At 42.3% G+C, this 14,414-nt stretch overlaps 2 protein-coding genes and 1 non-coding gene across 4 annotated transcripts; 1 reads left to right on the top strand and 2 right to left on the bottom strand.

Moving 5' to 3' along the window:
- Window positions 1–4,678: 4,678 nt before the first annotated feature.
- Window positions 4,679–7,570, bottom strand: LOC131139932 (protein L-Myc-1b-like). The gene is made up of 3 exons (XM_058089868.2): window positions 7,322–7,570; window positions 6,485–7,076; window positions 4,679–5,947 (listed from the first exon to the last, which is right to left on the bottom strand). The coding sequence occupies exons 2-3, from the start codon at window positions 7,011–7,013 to the stop codon at window positions 5,379–5,381; spliced, it is 1,098 nt and encodes a 365-aa protein (XP_057945851.2). The 5' UTR covers window positions 7,014–7,076; window positions 7,322–7,570; the 3' UTR covers window positions 4,679–5,378.
- Window positions 7,571–10,775: 3,205 nt separating this feature from the next.
- Window positions 10,776–10,849, bottom strand: trnai-aau (transfer RNA isoleucine (anticodon AAU)). The gene has a single exon. It is a non-coding gene; the product is annotated as a tRNA-Ile (tRNA).
- A 189-nt stretch (window positions 10,850–11,038) lies between these two features.
- Window positions 11,039–14,051, top strand: LOC131140708 (zona pellucida sperm-binding protein 3-like). Of its 2 annotated transcripts, XM_078795919.1 has the most exons (7): window positions 11,044–11,603; window positions 11,678–11,775; window positions 12,181–12,287; window positions 12,360–12,534; window positions 12,627–12,744; window positions 12,808–12,887; window positions 12,956–14,051. In XM_078795919.1, the coding sequence occupies exons 1-7, from the start codon at window positions 11,190–11,192 to the stop codon at window positions 13,050–13,052; spliced, it is 1,089 nt and encodes a 362-aa protein (XP_078652045.1). In that variant the 5' UTR covers window positions 11,044–11,189; the 3' UTR covers window positions 13,053–14,051. The 2 variants fall into 2 exon arrangements, with proteins under 2 accessions (XP_078652044.1, XP_078652045.1); XM_078795918.1 differs by having other exon boundaries at window positions 11,039–11,603; window positions 12,602–13,007.
- Window positions 14,052–14,414: the final 363 nt, after the last annotated feature.

Here is a 14,414-nt window from a genome sequence, read left to right as displayed (position 1 = left end):
CCTTGCCGGTCAAGCCTCTTGAAAATAGAATAAAGGGAAGGGTGTGTGAGTGTTGAGCAAGTTTTAGGACAAGAAAACTTCTTCTTACTGCCAGTATGTAACCTGGACAAATCATTGCATCACCGCAAAATGAGAAGTTATTAAATGCTATCATTATATCACACAGCATGTTAGATGTTGCCGCTAAATCAACCTATTTACCTCCGTGTGCCCTATATTTGGCAAATGGAGGTCAGCAATAAGGAAGCATGCTCCAAGAATCACAAAGCAGTGCAGTGCTTTATGGTTCTTCTTCCTTCACCCCCCCAACCCCTCCCACTGTGTAAACACACAATGCTAGCCAGCCCAGGTAGAAGACAATCAGTCAACATGGTGGAAATATTGCTCAATTGGCTTGTGTTTTTTTCTGTTAAACTGCAGAGGTAAAAGATTCATCACAAGCTAGCGGATGTTGCAAAACGTTATCCTCCCTGTTTCCAAGAAATTGTTGCTCAATTCAAAAGCCTGCAAAGGTAAAGTTGATATTATCAACACACATCATGGCTTGGTGAGAGTGAAGACCCAAAAGATCGCTTCTAAAGGCCTAGCTTCCCTGTTTTACATGCACAGGTACACTGAATGTTAACTCGATGTGTCAGGAGAGAAATGGGTATTGCATGACTAAATTGTACAGCAGGTGAAAGTTAATGATCACGTGTCATCATGTGTTATTCTAGGTTTCCTCCCTCCGTTAAAGTGCCTATGGCACAAATTGATGAGCATCTTGGCAAATAAATCCGCAATACACAAAAATAAGTTATATGAGTATGATATAAATGAGTAGTACAATTAAAAATAATTGATGTTCCGATCTGGACATCATTGTATAGCATTAAAATAATAATAATAATGTGTGGAGTTTGCATGTTCTCCCTGTGCATGTGTGGGTTTTCTCCGGGTACTCCGGTTTCCTCCCACATTCCAAAAACATGCTAGGTTAATTGGCGACTCCAAATTGTCCATAGGTATGAATGTGAGTGTGAATGGTTGTTTGTCTATATGTGCCCTGTGATTGGCTGGCAACCATTCCAGGGTGTACTCTGCCTTTCACCTGAAGATAGCTGGGATAGGCTCCAGCACCCCAGCGACCCTTGTGAGGAGAAGCAGTAGAAAATGAATGAATGGATATGCATAAGTCTCCATCAAGTGCTATAACTGGATCAAGATGGCGTCAGAAGGGCACGCAGAGTGACAACACTGCTGTATGCATCTTCTCATCAGGAATTCAAGTCATTAACAATAATTTCACATCCTATAGATGAACATATATCATACGTGCTCTGCTGTGCTGACTTTTTTTCTTTTCAAGGTGGCGCGTGACCTTTGTCATTTTTGAATGTGGGCTTACAGGCTTTGTGTTCTTTGAATATACTGTGGGCCCCAACAAAAAATGAGCTGCACCCCGGCCCATTCTGAGAACCACTAGCCTAGGTAGTCTTGAAGAGGTCTCAATCCAAAGAAAAGCAAGATAAATAACAGAGTATGTAAAAAGGAAGTACAAAAGGCTCATCAAATCCCAACAGTCCCACCCTGATCACACACTGAGGTCAAGCCAAAGACCCGCAGTTGTGTATTTAGGCAACTATGTCACTTTGCTCTCCTTTACTTCCCAGTCATGGTCAAAAGCAAAGCAAGGCTACAAGTAAAAAGCTGTGTGTGCATAAAGTGATTACATGTGGTTCACAGATGTAGACTAGATTAAACATGTCAAAGCGGCACATAGGTTCTAGATGTGTGTAATAGTGTTAACATGTGCACTTTGGAAGTTCTGTGTGGGCGAGGCTTAAACTTCAGAGCCGACATTCTGGTTTAGCAAGTTGGTAGAGTTGAACCGGCAGAGCTAAGATATGTTTGGTTCTGGCTCCCTTATTGTAGACGCACAGGGGGGTGTCAAGTGTTTGGGTACATTTTAGTGAACGGGAAGCTCATTTTTGAAAAGAATGAAAAACAGTGTCATTGCACATATGAACCAGTCATAATATCTCATAACAGAACCTTCTAACTTGGACTGCATCGTTAAAAGATCTCATACCAGCCCAACATTTGACACTTGACCTTTTTCATTCACTTCCTGGTGTTGTAAAAGTCAAAACCGTCCAGCCACTGGTAACAAAATGAAGCAATAGCTCATGCTTTAAATGTGATAGATGTTTGCACAAGCTGGTATTACCTGATTGTGGGGCACAAAGCTTCTCTTGGGGAAAGCAGGAAATCCTGCGGCAATATTCTAAGATCTCTGATTAAATAAAAAGGTTCTGGAAAATGTAGTAGAACTTCCCTGTATCTACGTATACTGTGATGCACTGGCAACCAATGCAGAGAGTAACATCCAGCCATCCATTTTTCCCCCAGCGGGTACACCCTAGACTGGTGGCCGGCCAATCACAGGGCACATATAGGCAAACAACTATTCATGCTTATGGATCCGGATCTTGTGACTGTGTGGCCAACATGCTGACCACTAATCCACTGTGCGGCCTGAGATTAAGAGCAATTCTTTCCATTTGTGTGTTCTATAGAAACAAATGCAAATTGTCAAATTAACCTGGACTTTAAAACAACAAAGTTTTGGGTAACTTTAGGCAGAATTTCAATTTGTGCAAATTCAGGGTCATCAGGTAATACAATAATCTATTGTGTTATTCCATCCATCCATTTTCAATACCACTTATCCACATGAGGGTCGCAGGGCTATGCTGGAGCCTTACCAATGTAATAAATCATTTATAAAATGAAAGATTAAAGATTTATGGACACATTAAATTCTGCTTCTGTTCACATTTATATTTAAAAAAAAAACAAAATGAACGAAAACTGGTGCATTTTCCCATAACAATGTAAATCCAGGTCATTCATTTTGTACTGCTTATCCTCACAAGGGTGCTGGAGCCTATCCCAGCTGTCTTCGGGCGAGAGGCGGGGTACACCCTGGACTGGTCGCCAGCCAATCACAGGGCACATATAGACAAACAACCATTCACACTCACATTCATACCTATGGACAATTTGGAGTCACCAATTAACCTAGCATGTTTTTGGAATGTGGGAGGAAACCGGAATACCCGGAGAAAACCCACACATACACGGGGAAAACACACAAAGAGATGCCCAAGTGCGGAATCAAACCAGGTCTTGCTGATGTCCTGACTGTGTGGCCTACAGGCTAACCACTACATCACTGTTACACCGTTTGTGATTTTTTATTAATTATTATTTTTTAAATTTTCATACAGGTATGTTAACAGAGATTTCCTGTTGAAAAATGTGACTATACAAACATCAGCAAATAGCACTCAGGGGTACTTTATTCTGAAACTGTGTCCCGAGGGGTGAAAATATGCATGGAGAACTCAAGCCAATACCAACTACAAATGCAGCCATGACAAAAAGGGAGGTGTGAGACGGTTAGAGCGCAGGGAGTGCCTATCTCGTCTGTCAGGATGTACCTGAACAAAAACAGTTGCTCTGGATTTAATAGACAACTGACAGAATTCCACAAACTAGCCGGGACTCGTCAGCGAGGTCACTGACACAGGAGCTCGAGGAATACTCACACCGGGTCATTTGAACTATGCCATTGTTGGACACAAGCCAAACAAATATGACTTTAGGTGACAAGTGGGCGCAACCGCAGCATGGATTTGCTATCTTGAGTGGATCCTCACCGGGATATACACATCGCTACTAATGAATGATTCATAACCAGAAAATGGATGTGTATGCAAAATATAGTACAATAATATGTCTTCTTGTGTGAGCAACCATGATTATTTTATTCATTTTACAAAAAAGCTGAACTGTATTTGGTTAGGATTAAAGACACAAGTTTTTATGTGTATTCTGATATATACTAGTCCTTTGTCATAATGTTCAGATGCAGTGCAGGTCATGTTGAATTTTTATATACTTATGATACGCTATCAAACAAAAAAAAACCCAAATGCAGATTATCAAGGCACTTTAAACACCAGTGGATTTGATCGATTCCACATCCACGTATAATAAAGGCAGGATATCAGTTATGTTTTGAAGTTTCATGAAAGCATCTGCGCTCCAACACAGCTGTTCCTCCTTCAAATAACAATAAGTTGGCTCATTAAACAGCGACAAGCATGCAAAGCCACCAACAGGTCACCTCGTAACAAACCATCTAATAAAAGACGGAAAAAAAAGACATCCGGTTCAATAATATAAAATTCTAGTATATATTTTAACAAGCCACTTTAGGAGACGTGTGTGCTCCGTGTAGTACGGTGAGGAATAAAAGTTGATCCACATCATCGCCACACCCACGGGACTGTTCTAAAGATACAGAAAGTGCAATATATATGTGTGCGTATGTAACCACTTAGGTGAGAGAACATGAAGTGCCCAGCATGCAGCAGCCACTGCAGAGAGGAGGATCCTCAGCAGTATCATGCGTAGGCTCGTGAAGGGCAAGTCTCAAGGACAAGCTCAGTCTAACCTTGTGCAGGCCAGCAGCTGGCCAACGTAACGCTCTTTTTTTACACAAGCACACACCGCCAGTGACTTAGAGACAGGAAACCAACCGGTTGGTGCTATTTGCCTTTCTATGAGCTGTCTTACAGCAGCTTCTTTACATCTACATGTGGGAGACTTATATTGACAAAAATGTGAGAAAAGACAAAATGCTGGTTGTTTGCAAATAGGGTATAAAAATTTAATGTTGAGCATGCTTTAGAATCAAACAAAATCAGGAGATGCATTGAGGTGGCAAAGTGACATGTGAGTGTAAAGTACAGCAGTGCTACTTATCAAACTTTTTTGCTTTTTTTCCACGTTTTCTTAACAAAATAGACGCTCCACAATGCCTGGTGGCAAATCATACAAAACAGCAAAGCTTTGTGATGACCCTTGATTTTTTTTGTTTTGCTCCCCCACCAGGAGAAATAAGCTATTATTTACAAAGAAATATGAACAGCGGCACAAAAAATACCCAAACAAAAAAAAAAACACAGCTCTCACACTCTCATCATGCGTACACAGCAAAGGCTTGTTTACGCTTCACTCCGATATGAATGTGCAATGATGGAATGAAGTCATCTCGGCCCACTTCCACACTCTCCGCTCCAAAAAAAATCATACTAGACAATATCTCTGTCATAGCTACAAACATATGCTGTGTTACCCTCGCTTTTTGAAACTGTGCAAAAAAAACAGGATATGAACCACGCACACTCATAAGGTCCAACCACCCTCCTATCAATCAATGACAGGTTCAAGTCCGCTGCAGTCCACTGTTAAATGAGAGTATTCCAAGCGGCTTATATCGGGCCTGTTGTCATATCAAAATGGCTTTAAAGGTCTCTTTGGAAGTTTCAAGACCGCTTCAGTGCAGATAACCTGCGAAGGAGATGCTGTTGGCGAGCTTTGAGGCGTTTGCGCTCCTGCAGCTGTCGCTTCTCTCTGGCTTGCAGCTCTGTGAGGTACTCCGTGGCCTGGGTCAGGATGGCTACCTTAGGGGTCTTGGCTGACTCTAGACCCGGGATCTGGTCCCGTAGAGCAAGGAATCTGTACCTCAAATCATTCCTCCTCTTCCTCTCCAGGTAGTTGTGGTTTCTCCTGCGGTCCGTGTCCTCCGCGTCAGAGTTCAAGGGGCTTCCTGACGGAGAGGTGGGCTGACTGGATGTCCGACACATACGTTTGCTTTGGAGCCCCTCCTCGTCTTCTTCATCGTCATCATCGTCATCATCATCCTCATCAGGTTCTGGCCCACTGTCCGGGGAGCGTGCCGCATAGTTGTGCTGCTGCCGGTGTACGGATGCATGGAAGCGTTTCGGGCAAGGGTCTGCACGGACTGTGATGGTCACTGGTTTACGGACACTTGCTAGTCTGGCCTGGTTGTGTTTGCTCTCCACAGTGACAACATCTATTTCTTCTTCGTCATCTGCGATCACATAGAAAAATATATAGAATTATTTCACATTGCCAGGATGTTTCACAGAATACGTGCAGTAGATACAGCTGCTATTGTTCACTCCAAAAAAGGTGGCAATGAGGAAGTGCATTCCACAGCCAAGCAAGCACATCACTATTTCCCCCAACGCTGCTGTAGGGCATTGGAGCAGAGAAGAATTCAAGCCTTTGTCATGGACCACAAGGAGCATTCATCAGCAATTGTAATGAGGGGACTTGATGGCAGTAGGACGCCATCTGAAAGTTTAGTGTGCTGCTGAGTGGAGCATACAGTCGTAAATCACAAAGCTCTGTTTGTCCGCCCCTATGGCGCATCTGATTGCAACGTGAGTGATGAAATGATGCAAAAAAAGTGACCCGGGCGCGGTTTTTAAACATCCAGAAGAGGCATGTGACACGTTGTCGGAGAAGAATTGTTCTGTTCAAGCCGTTATATGCCCGAACCAACCTCTGAACCGCACAGTTATGCAATGCTTGTTCTAATTATGGGGTCAGACTGCGCCCTTACCAGAGGAGTCGGTCCGAGACTCCGTGCCAGACGACGCCGGCTTCCTGCTGCTGCTTGTCGGATAGGTGAGAACAGCCGCGGGGTCGACGCAGTCTGCCGCCGACGTGGTAATGTGAGTGCCGGCCGAGAGGCACTGTGCTTTGCTCGGCCTCGTGTGGACTTGTGGAGCCGGGGGAGCTGCGGGTCGCTGAGGCGGTGGCGCCTGCCTGCCGCTGTCCTTATCCAGCTGCTTGCTGGAAGGGAAACTACTCCACATGCAGTCCTGAATGATGATGGAGCTGAGGTTGCCGAACAGTTCCTCGCCCTCGTAGTCGTCGTCCTGACCCAGGACTTTGGACAGCCAACTTAGTTTGTCTCCCGGCGACATCCACCCATCCCCGCCCTGAAGAGTCCGGGTGGGCGACATGGGAGGGGTGGGCAGGAGCTCGAACTTTTTCCAAATGCCCTCGCTCGGTGCAGTCGACTTGTAGAAATCCTCGTCTGTGTCAAAGTCATCGAAGAAATAGTGCTGGTAACAGTCCAGCTCCATTGTTCCGAATGATAACAAAAGTCCTCTTTGGGGTTAATTATTCCACGTGAAATCCTTTTTATCCTGAAGGGGAATATCACAGTCATTAACGTCATGCGGACTCCGCATTTGCACAAACTAAATAAATCGTAGATTTTTGCTGTGATGAAATCAAACTACCTATGGTTATTACGTAAGGTTCTATGTATATTTAGAATACACTGTACGAGTTCAACTAACCGGCTTTGCAGTTGCCTCAGTCCATATAACGACCTGCTGTGAAACTTTACACAATATACCTGTACAGTATTACTTTTCATATTACATACCGAAAGGCGAAATGCAGGTCATTGAGTTGTTGCGTGTCGTTCCCCCAGAGCTGCTTCTTGTAAAGATAGCAAATAAGAAGCAGACAGTTGTGCCGTGGAAGAGAAGCCGAGCACTGCGTTTTTTCGCGCCAGTGAGAAATCCTGTTATAAGACGACAAAAGTGCAGGGCGGGGCCTGGCAAATATCTGCAGTAGTAGATCCGGGTAAGCCTCCTTATTTGCATAAGAGGTGGGACCGAGCTGCTCGCCCCGCCCCGTCTGAGCCTCCAAATATGGTCACAATCACTGATAGACTATTACTTAATAACATGGAAGTCAAACGCTATATTGTGTAGCTGTAATAGCTATAATACATATACATATAAGATACAATATGTATGCTCTGATTGTACAATATTAAATATTGATAACACATAATGAACATGGGGAATTGTGTTTATTGTTATGTTTATTTTATTTGCATATTTTTTTACTTTCAATTTTGTAGTCTAATTTTATTCTTACAATACTGTCTGTACATGTGGCTGCTGCAGCAAGTAATTTCCTGGAAAGGGTCTATAAAGTATCTAAATCATATTTCATTGTATCTACTATTAAAAAAATGTTTATTATTCTATATCTCAATCTGATAATTAATTCATACACAATCTATAGAGATCCTAGAGCTGTTTACAAACACGTGATAATGCTCAGTTTTGAGATGTATTATTTTAAATATATATTATTGTGGTTGCAGTGGCATTAGGATTATTATTTCATTGATACAGCATCATTTGATGTGTGCTTTGTGTTGCTGATGCTGTGGTGGGTTGGTGGGGAAACATGATCATTTAATTATCATTAGCGTTTAGTAGTCATTTAATTGCTCTCATATATAATGACATATCCGTACACCCTTGTAATTAGCAGGAGCATTATGATTTACTGTGTTGTCATAGTTTTACTTACTGATAGAGTTAATTATCCTCTTCACACAATTGCAGTAGTGTTTCTTCTGTTGCTCAACAGGAAGATTTTGAGTGCAAATCATTCTCCTCGCTAATTTTTCAAGCACTATTGTTGAGAGATACTTAAGCAACAGTTGAGGTTGAGTGGTTAAACAGTGCTTCACTGGTACAATGCTCAGAAGGTGGTCCAACTATTTGTAATACAAAAGGAGGCGCAAATAATTCAGAGCAGTTAGTAGGTACTTCATTTCCATACTCAGCATGTTGACGGTGGAAAGGTACACTGCATGTTGGAAGACGGTAAAGCACAGTGAAGGGCATGTAATTTACTTTTGAATGAAACCCAAACAAGCGCAAACCGTTGAGATCCAGCAGCTGAGGTGTCCAAGGGAGTGCTCGTCTTTAAAGAATGAGGCTCAGGACTCGCTTGTAAACACAACTGTAGCAGGCTTCGCCACACAGAAAGAGAACAGAGGAATGACTGAAAATTTCTGTGCGCCATGCGCTCTCATGAAACACAAATATAGACAGCGAGGATTAAGCAGAGACAATTTGTCACAACACACGCTTTTTAGGCTGTCTTGTAAGGAAAAGGTCAAAGTTCCCCAACGTTTCATGAGCAGACAACGCCAGGTCAAACTTATGTGCCATCTCGGGGGCCTCTGCCTCGCGGCGTCTAACATATTGATTTGGTTGATAGTCGCACGGTCAGCCTCGCCTTAATTGCACATCACAGTGAGCCACACAAAAGCTTCATGCTATGCAAAAGTATCATGTTCAAGCAGAGTGAAGGGCATTGATTACTGACGGTCATCTGTTGTCAGCTTTCCGCTACAAGCACATGACTCTGATGCCCCTCCAGACCATTTGAATAAGTCTATCAGGCTAGACATAAATGAGGTGAGACAAGCCTTGTGATTACATGCAGACTATTTTTTAACATGGCTTATTCAAGCCTTGACATGGAAGATGTTATGCCATCTGAATACAAAAAAGATGTAAAAAATGGTATCACAGTACTTACTTTATATTAAAGTAAACTACAGCGGCAATAGAAACGACCCTAAAGTTCTGCAATTTGTAATTCATGCAAAGTGTTTGTGAACCTATGTCTCTTAAGTGTCAGTATAACACTATCATGTGAGTATAAGAGAATAAACGGATTAAATCTATGTGTGTTTTTGCTGAAAAAAAGACCAGTGTCTATGCAGGGATCTACTCTAATGGAAACACTATTCTGAAATTGAAACAAATCCAAAATAAACAAAGAAACAAATTCAAAATAAACTTTACATCCTAAAATAATTGAAAACTTAACTATCTTATTGTCCAATATGGTACTGATGCATTTGTGGCAAAGAGTAGCGAGACAAAATGATACAAGAACAATGAGGACCCTTCTTTATCTTATCCTATCTTCTATCATTAAAGGTTCTTGTTCCTCAGCGGAGAGTTTATTGGGGTAACAATACTTAACACAAACAAAAGCCTTCTCCCACCGTCATCCCCCAAGCTTAACTTCAAGTGGCCACCATTGTCTTTTATTGTTCTAGTAGCATATGTGCAAGGATGGTAAAGAAAAGAAAGAGAGGGGGGGGTGGGATTCACCTCAGCTGAGCACCCATGTCATCCACATGACCCACCAAGTCTTCTGAGGAACATCACACACTAGGCAGTGAGGGAATTTGGATGGTCGGATGTCTCCATGTTACATACAAGAGGAGCCCTCCTTTTCCCCACGACCCTTCACCCTAACCTTTGACCTTTAGAAGGCATCGAGGAGGAGGTTTCAAAATGGGACCAGTCAACCAGAGACAAAGGAAAGACATGCAGATAAGAACGAGAACATAAATAATTCACACAAGTTTTACAGCTCCCCTGAGAGGTAAAACGTACTCAGACGCACCCCTCAACATTATGACAGCATCATGGGCTGGGTGACCTCTATGCATTTGTTTTAATATAAAGACATGACATGCTGTGTCTATCGGATCAGTCTAAAGTTGTCTTAGTCTAAAGTTGTGGATTTTTGAAAATGTTAACCATATAATACTGCAGCCTTTTCTTTTCTAAACTAATAGGAAAAAACATGCAATTGTTCTTATGTTGACAGTAAAAGATCATTGTGCGCATTGCTCTCATTACTGCTTGTCGTAGACTGCCACCTGGTGGTTAAAGTACAAAATTATCTTATACAGCTCATGTACCTAGATCAGGAGTAACATACTGTTTCACCTCTATATTAATTTTGTAAATATATATTTCTGTACAACTCTTTGTGTGGATGTCAATAGATTTTGCTGTAGTTTAAATGTTGTCGGTTAGTTGGTCTGACGCTACCATACTCCATGTTGTTTTATATATATATCATCTCCGAATTAATAATGTCACTATGTCATTAATGTCAATGTCATTAATCTGTCACTTATCTTACGTCTAATCACGTCAACTGACGTCATTTAATGTACAGTTAATTAAAATTGATTGTAAATAAAAAATGAAAAGGTGTGGCCCGTACGGGGATCGAACCCGCGACCTTGGCGTTATTAGCACCACGCTCTAACCAACTGAGCTAACCGGCCATGTACAACATCGTCTGAAACCGGCTTATCTCATTACTGCAAACACGCATTTGATACTTTGAGAGTGAGACGTGTTTAAGGGAATCGTAATAAGAATGGAATCCGCCATAGGGAGTTGGTGATGTAGTGCCTTGTCTTACGGTGATATTTAGTACTATTAAACCAAGTTGTCTCGCGGAGTGTCACAGTTGTAGATACACAATTTAAATTTTTACATGAGGCAGATTAAAATTAGAATCTTAAATTACGCTTTACTTCACAAAAGTTGTACCATCTCGGCTAATTACATGCAGCTGCGACTGTGATGTAGTTTAACGCCTACATTTAGCGAGGAAAGACAATGAAAAGAAGACACCTTTACTTTATCTGTGGCCTTTTCGCATTTGTACGCCTTAATGGCTTTTCGTCAGCTTTCAGGCGAAATAAAGCTAGCAAAATCCCAAAAGACAAACTGTCAACGTCAAACAAGATTCCTGGGCCGGTCTTGATGCCTCAAATTGGTTCGCAAAGCCACCACCCAACATCAGCACCCAGGTCGACCAGGACCCGGTTCGACTTGACTTACCTTCCAGACGTATCTGTCTCTTGTTCCACGTCCGACATTGTTGTTCGGGTCAAGCCGTCTTTCTACGGGTTCGGCGCGGACGAGTCGGAGCTCAAGCTGGGCAGCAGCTGCAGAAGCAACGGTGTGCTCAGACCATACGGAGACTTCATCTTCACTTACCCGTTGACGGCGTGTGACCCCGGGCGTGAGGTAGCAAGTCATGCCTGCTCGTGTATGGACTGTTTTTGCATCCAAAATGACTTCCGATTAACTTCCATTTTCAGGTAACGCGCGACTTCTTGGTCTACAGATACACGCTCCACTATGAACCTTCAAACAAGACGCCTCTGATTGACGTCGGCATTGAATGTCGTTATCAGAGGTACGGTGTTCCCAGTTACTTGGTATAAGTTCGGTAACTAAATTTGTATCACCAATCCCGGCCAGGAAGTCATAACAGGTGCCCGCCAGAATAGCTCAGATTGGTTTGCTAAATACTGCCCCCTACTGTTGATGTCATGCATTACATGTTCAGCGTCGTATATAACAGATGCATCTTTTTCAAGTGCAATAAGTGCTTTTGTGCTTGTGATCACAACGTACATTATACAAAAAAGTTGATAATTAATCGTAATGCTCAAACATGATTATAAAAGCAAGTTTCAGTGTGTGTCTAAGTGACACAAGTTGAAACATGTTGGAAGTTTTGAAAGAAATGCTTGCACACTATGCATTCATATGTATGAGAACCTGACCCACTTAACTCTCACCTTCTATATTTGCACAGGTACCACCATGTGTACCAACTGGCAGTCAAGCCCACATGGCAAACTGCTCTTGTGCGTAAAAACCTGAAAACACGTCAAAATGAATTCCTAATCCAGCTGATGGATGGTATGTCTAATGCTGTCCACGTGGAATTATCCAGTGCATTATGTCAAAGTAAATACAGTGTGTCAACCTCAGATTCATGGCATAACCCGGTTAAACATCAGGTGTACCAACTTGGTCAGAAGGTTCACATCCAAGTCTCGGCTCCACATCTCCAGACTGGAAGGAAATTATACATCAACAGCTGCCATGCTTCAATCGCTAGTGGCTCTTCATCATCACAGAAATACACAATCATTGGACATTTAGGGTATGTCTTCAGTACAGGAATTTAACATACTTTTATATTGGTTACTCCCTTTGGTGTTCTGCTTAAGACGCCACGTTCCCACCCATCTGCAGTTGCATGCTGGACAGCAAACGGGACCCTGGAGGGGCCTCTCAGTTCATCTCTCACACAAACAAGACCTTGAGATTCTCATTCAAAGCCTTCCAGTTCAATTCTGACCCAGACAAAGAGGTGCAAAATAGTAGCAAACGCTTGTTCTCAAAAAATGTGCTTTAAGCTGTTGTGTCTGTTTAGATCAGCATTCACTGCAAAGTATTTGTCACATCAGAGGAGCCAGGTCCAGCACGTAAATCATGCACCTACAAACAGGGCAGGTGGGCGTTAAATCTAAATAAGTATTCCATGTACTTACAAGTGGATTGAGAATATTTGTGCACGTTAGGTGGAGGGCCCTTTCAGGAGATGACTCCATTTGTGAGTGCTGTAATTCAGGATGCGTGAACTTCAAGTCACAGAAAAACATCATGGAAGGTATGTGATTTGACTTTTTATCAGAATATTTCCATTTTAAAGGTTCAATTAATTGTTTTACAAATGCCAAATCTGTTTGCTAAGGTTCCGTAAGGAGTGCGTTGTTGGTTGCCGATCAGCCGCTTGCAGAGGAAGGCTTACTTGCCATCAGGAGACGGAATCATCCTCAACATCAGAATCATGGTGTCTTGCGGCAAAATGCAGACTTACTTAAATATGATAAAGACGAGTATGATGGGGGAGAGAGGCTGATTCGTGAATCTGCACTCGAGAAATTTCCCCAGGTGAGGGAGACGTCAGAAGAGAGCATTTCAAATGAGTTTGAAGAGAAAGGATCAGGATACGAAGTGGACAACCTGAAGGAAGAACGAGAAGGACAGAATGCAGGGCAGCTGGGCCAAGTCAATCCAACAAAAGGGGAAGCACTGCATGAATGGCTGCAGCCGGAGCAAATGTTAGCATCACAAGTCACAGAGCAGGGAGATGTACAACAATATGATGCTAAAGAAGATGAAGAAAAGCGGAAATGCACAAATGGGACGGAGGAGGCTGCAAGAACAAAGTTCTCTGAGGTCCACAAAAATGATGAGCAAAGAGATGACAAAGACCTGATCTGGTATTTCTCATGGAGGTAGCTTCTTCACTATGTCATCTCAATAAAAACTCACATTTCAGTTAAGGGATGGATTATTTTGTCTTAAAACATGTCATTCTTAAGTTGTCTAATAATGGATATATCATTCAACATTCCTGACACTGACCAATACAGAATAGATTTTGTACATCATTCTGCCCTACAGGTATTCATGTTAATCCTGAAATACAGTGAAACCTCCGTTTTGAACCAAAATGTCTGTTTTGTACACAAAATTGATTGCAAATCATTCACGCGTCGGTGACTTACGTATAGGTTCTTAGTTCCTTCCAGGAAATTCTTAAATAATTCATTTCCTGTGTTTGTGGTTTATTAGCTCATAAAACACAAAATGATGAACAATTATCTGTCTCCTTTCTTCATCACAAGCAAGTGCTGAAGTTTACAATAAAGTTTGAGTATACAGATCAAGTGTACAGACGAGAGTGAAACTGTTTGTGTGGTTCTTCCATCCGCTCCATTCACCATCCTGTTGGCCAACAAGTCTTCCATAAAGGTGAAAGTGATCGTAAATGTTCATTCATCCATTTAATTCTATATTTTGCGTTTTGGATGTGAGACTATAATTGTACTGTTTTGTGTTATTTTGAGGTGTCTGGATGAGGATGGGGATGCACGGTCGGAGAAAGTGATTAGCACGTAGGCCTCACAGCTTGGAGACCCGAGTTCAATTCCACCCTCGGCCATCTCTGTGTGGAGTTTGCATGTTCTCCCA

This window comes from Doryrhamphus excisus, linkage group LG14 (genome assembly GCF_037039965.1).
Source record: "Doryrhamphus excisus strain RoL-2023G ecotype Guam linkage group LG14, RoL_Dexc_Guam_v1.1, whole genome shotgun sequence".
Taxonomy (NCBI): Eukaryota; Metazoa; Chordata; class Actinopteri; order Syngnathiformes; family Syngnathidae; genus Doryrhamphus; species Doryrhamphus excisus.
This window is presented reverse-complemented; position numbering and strand designations above follow the sequence as displayed.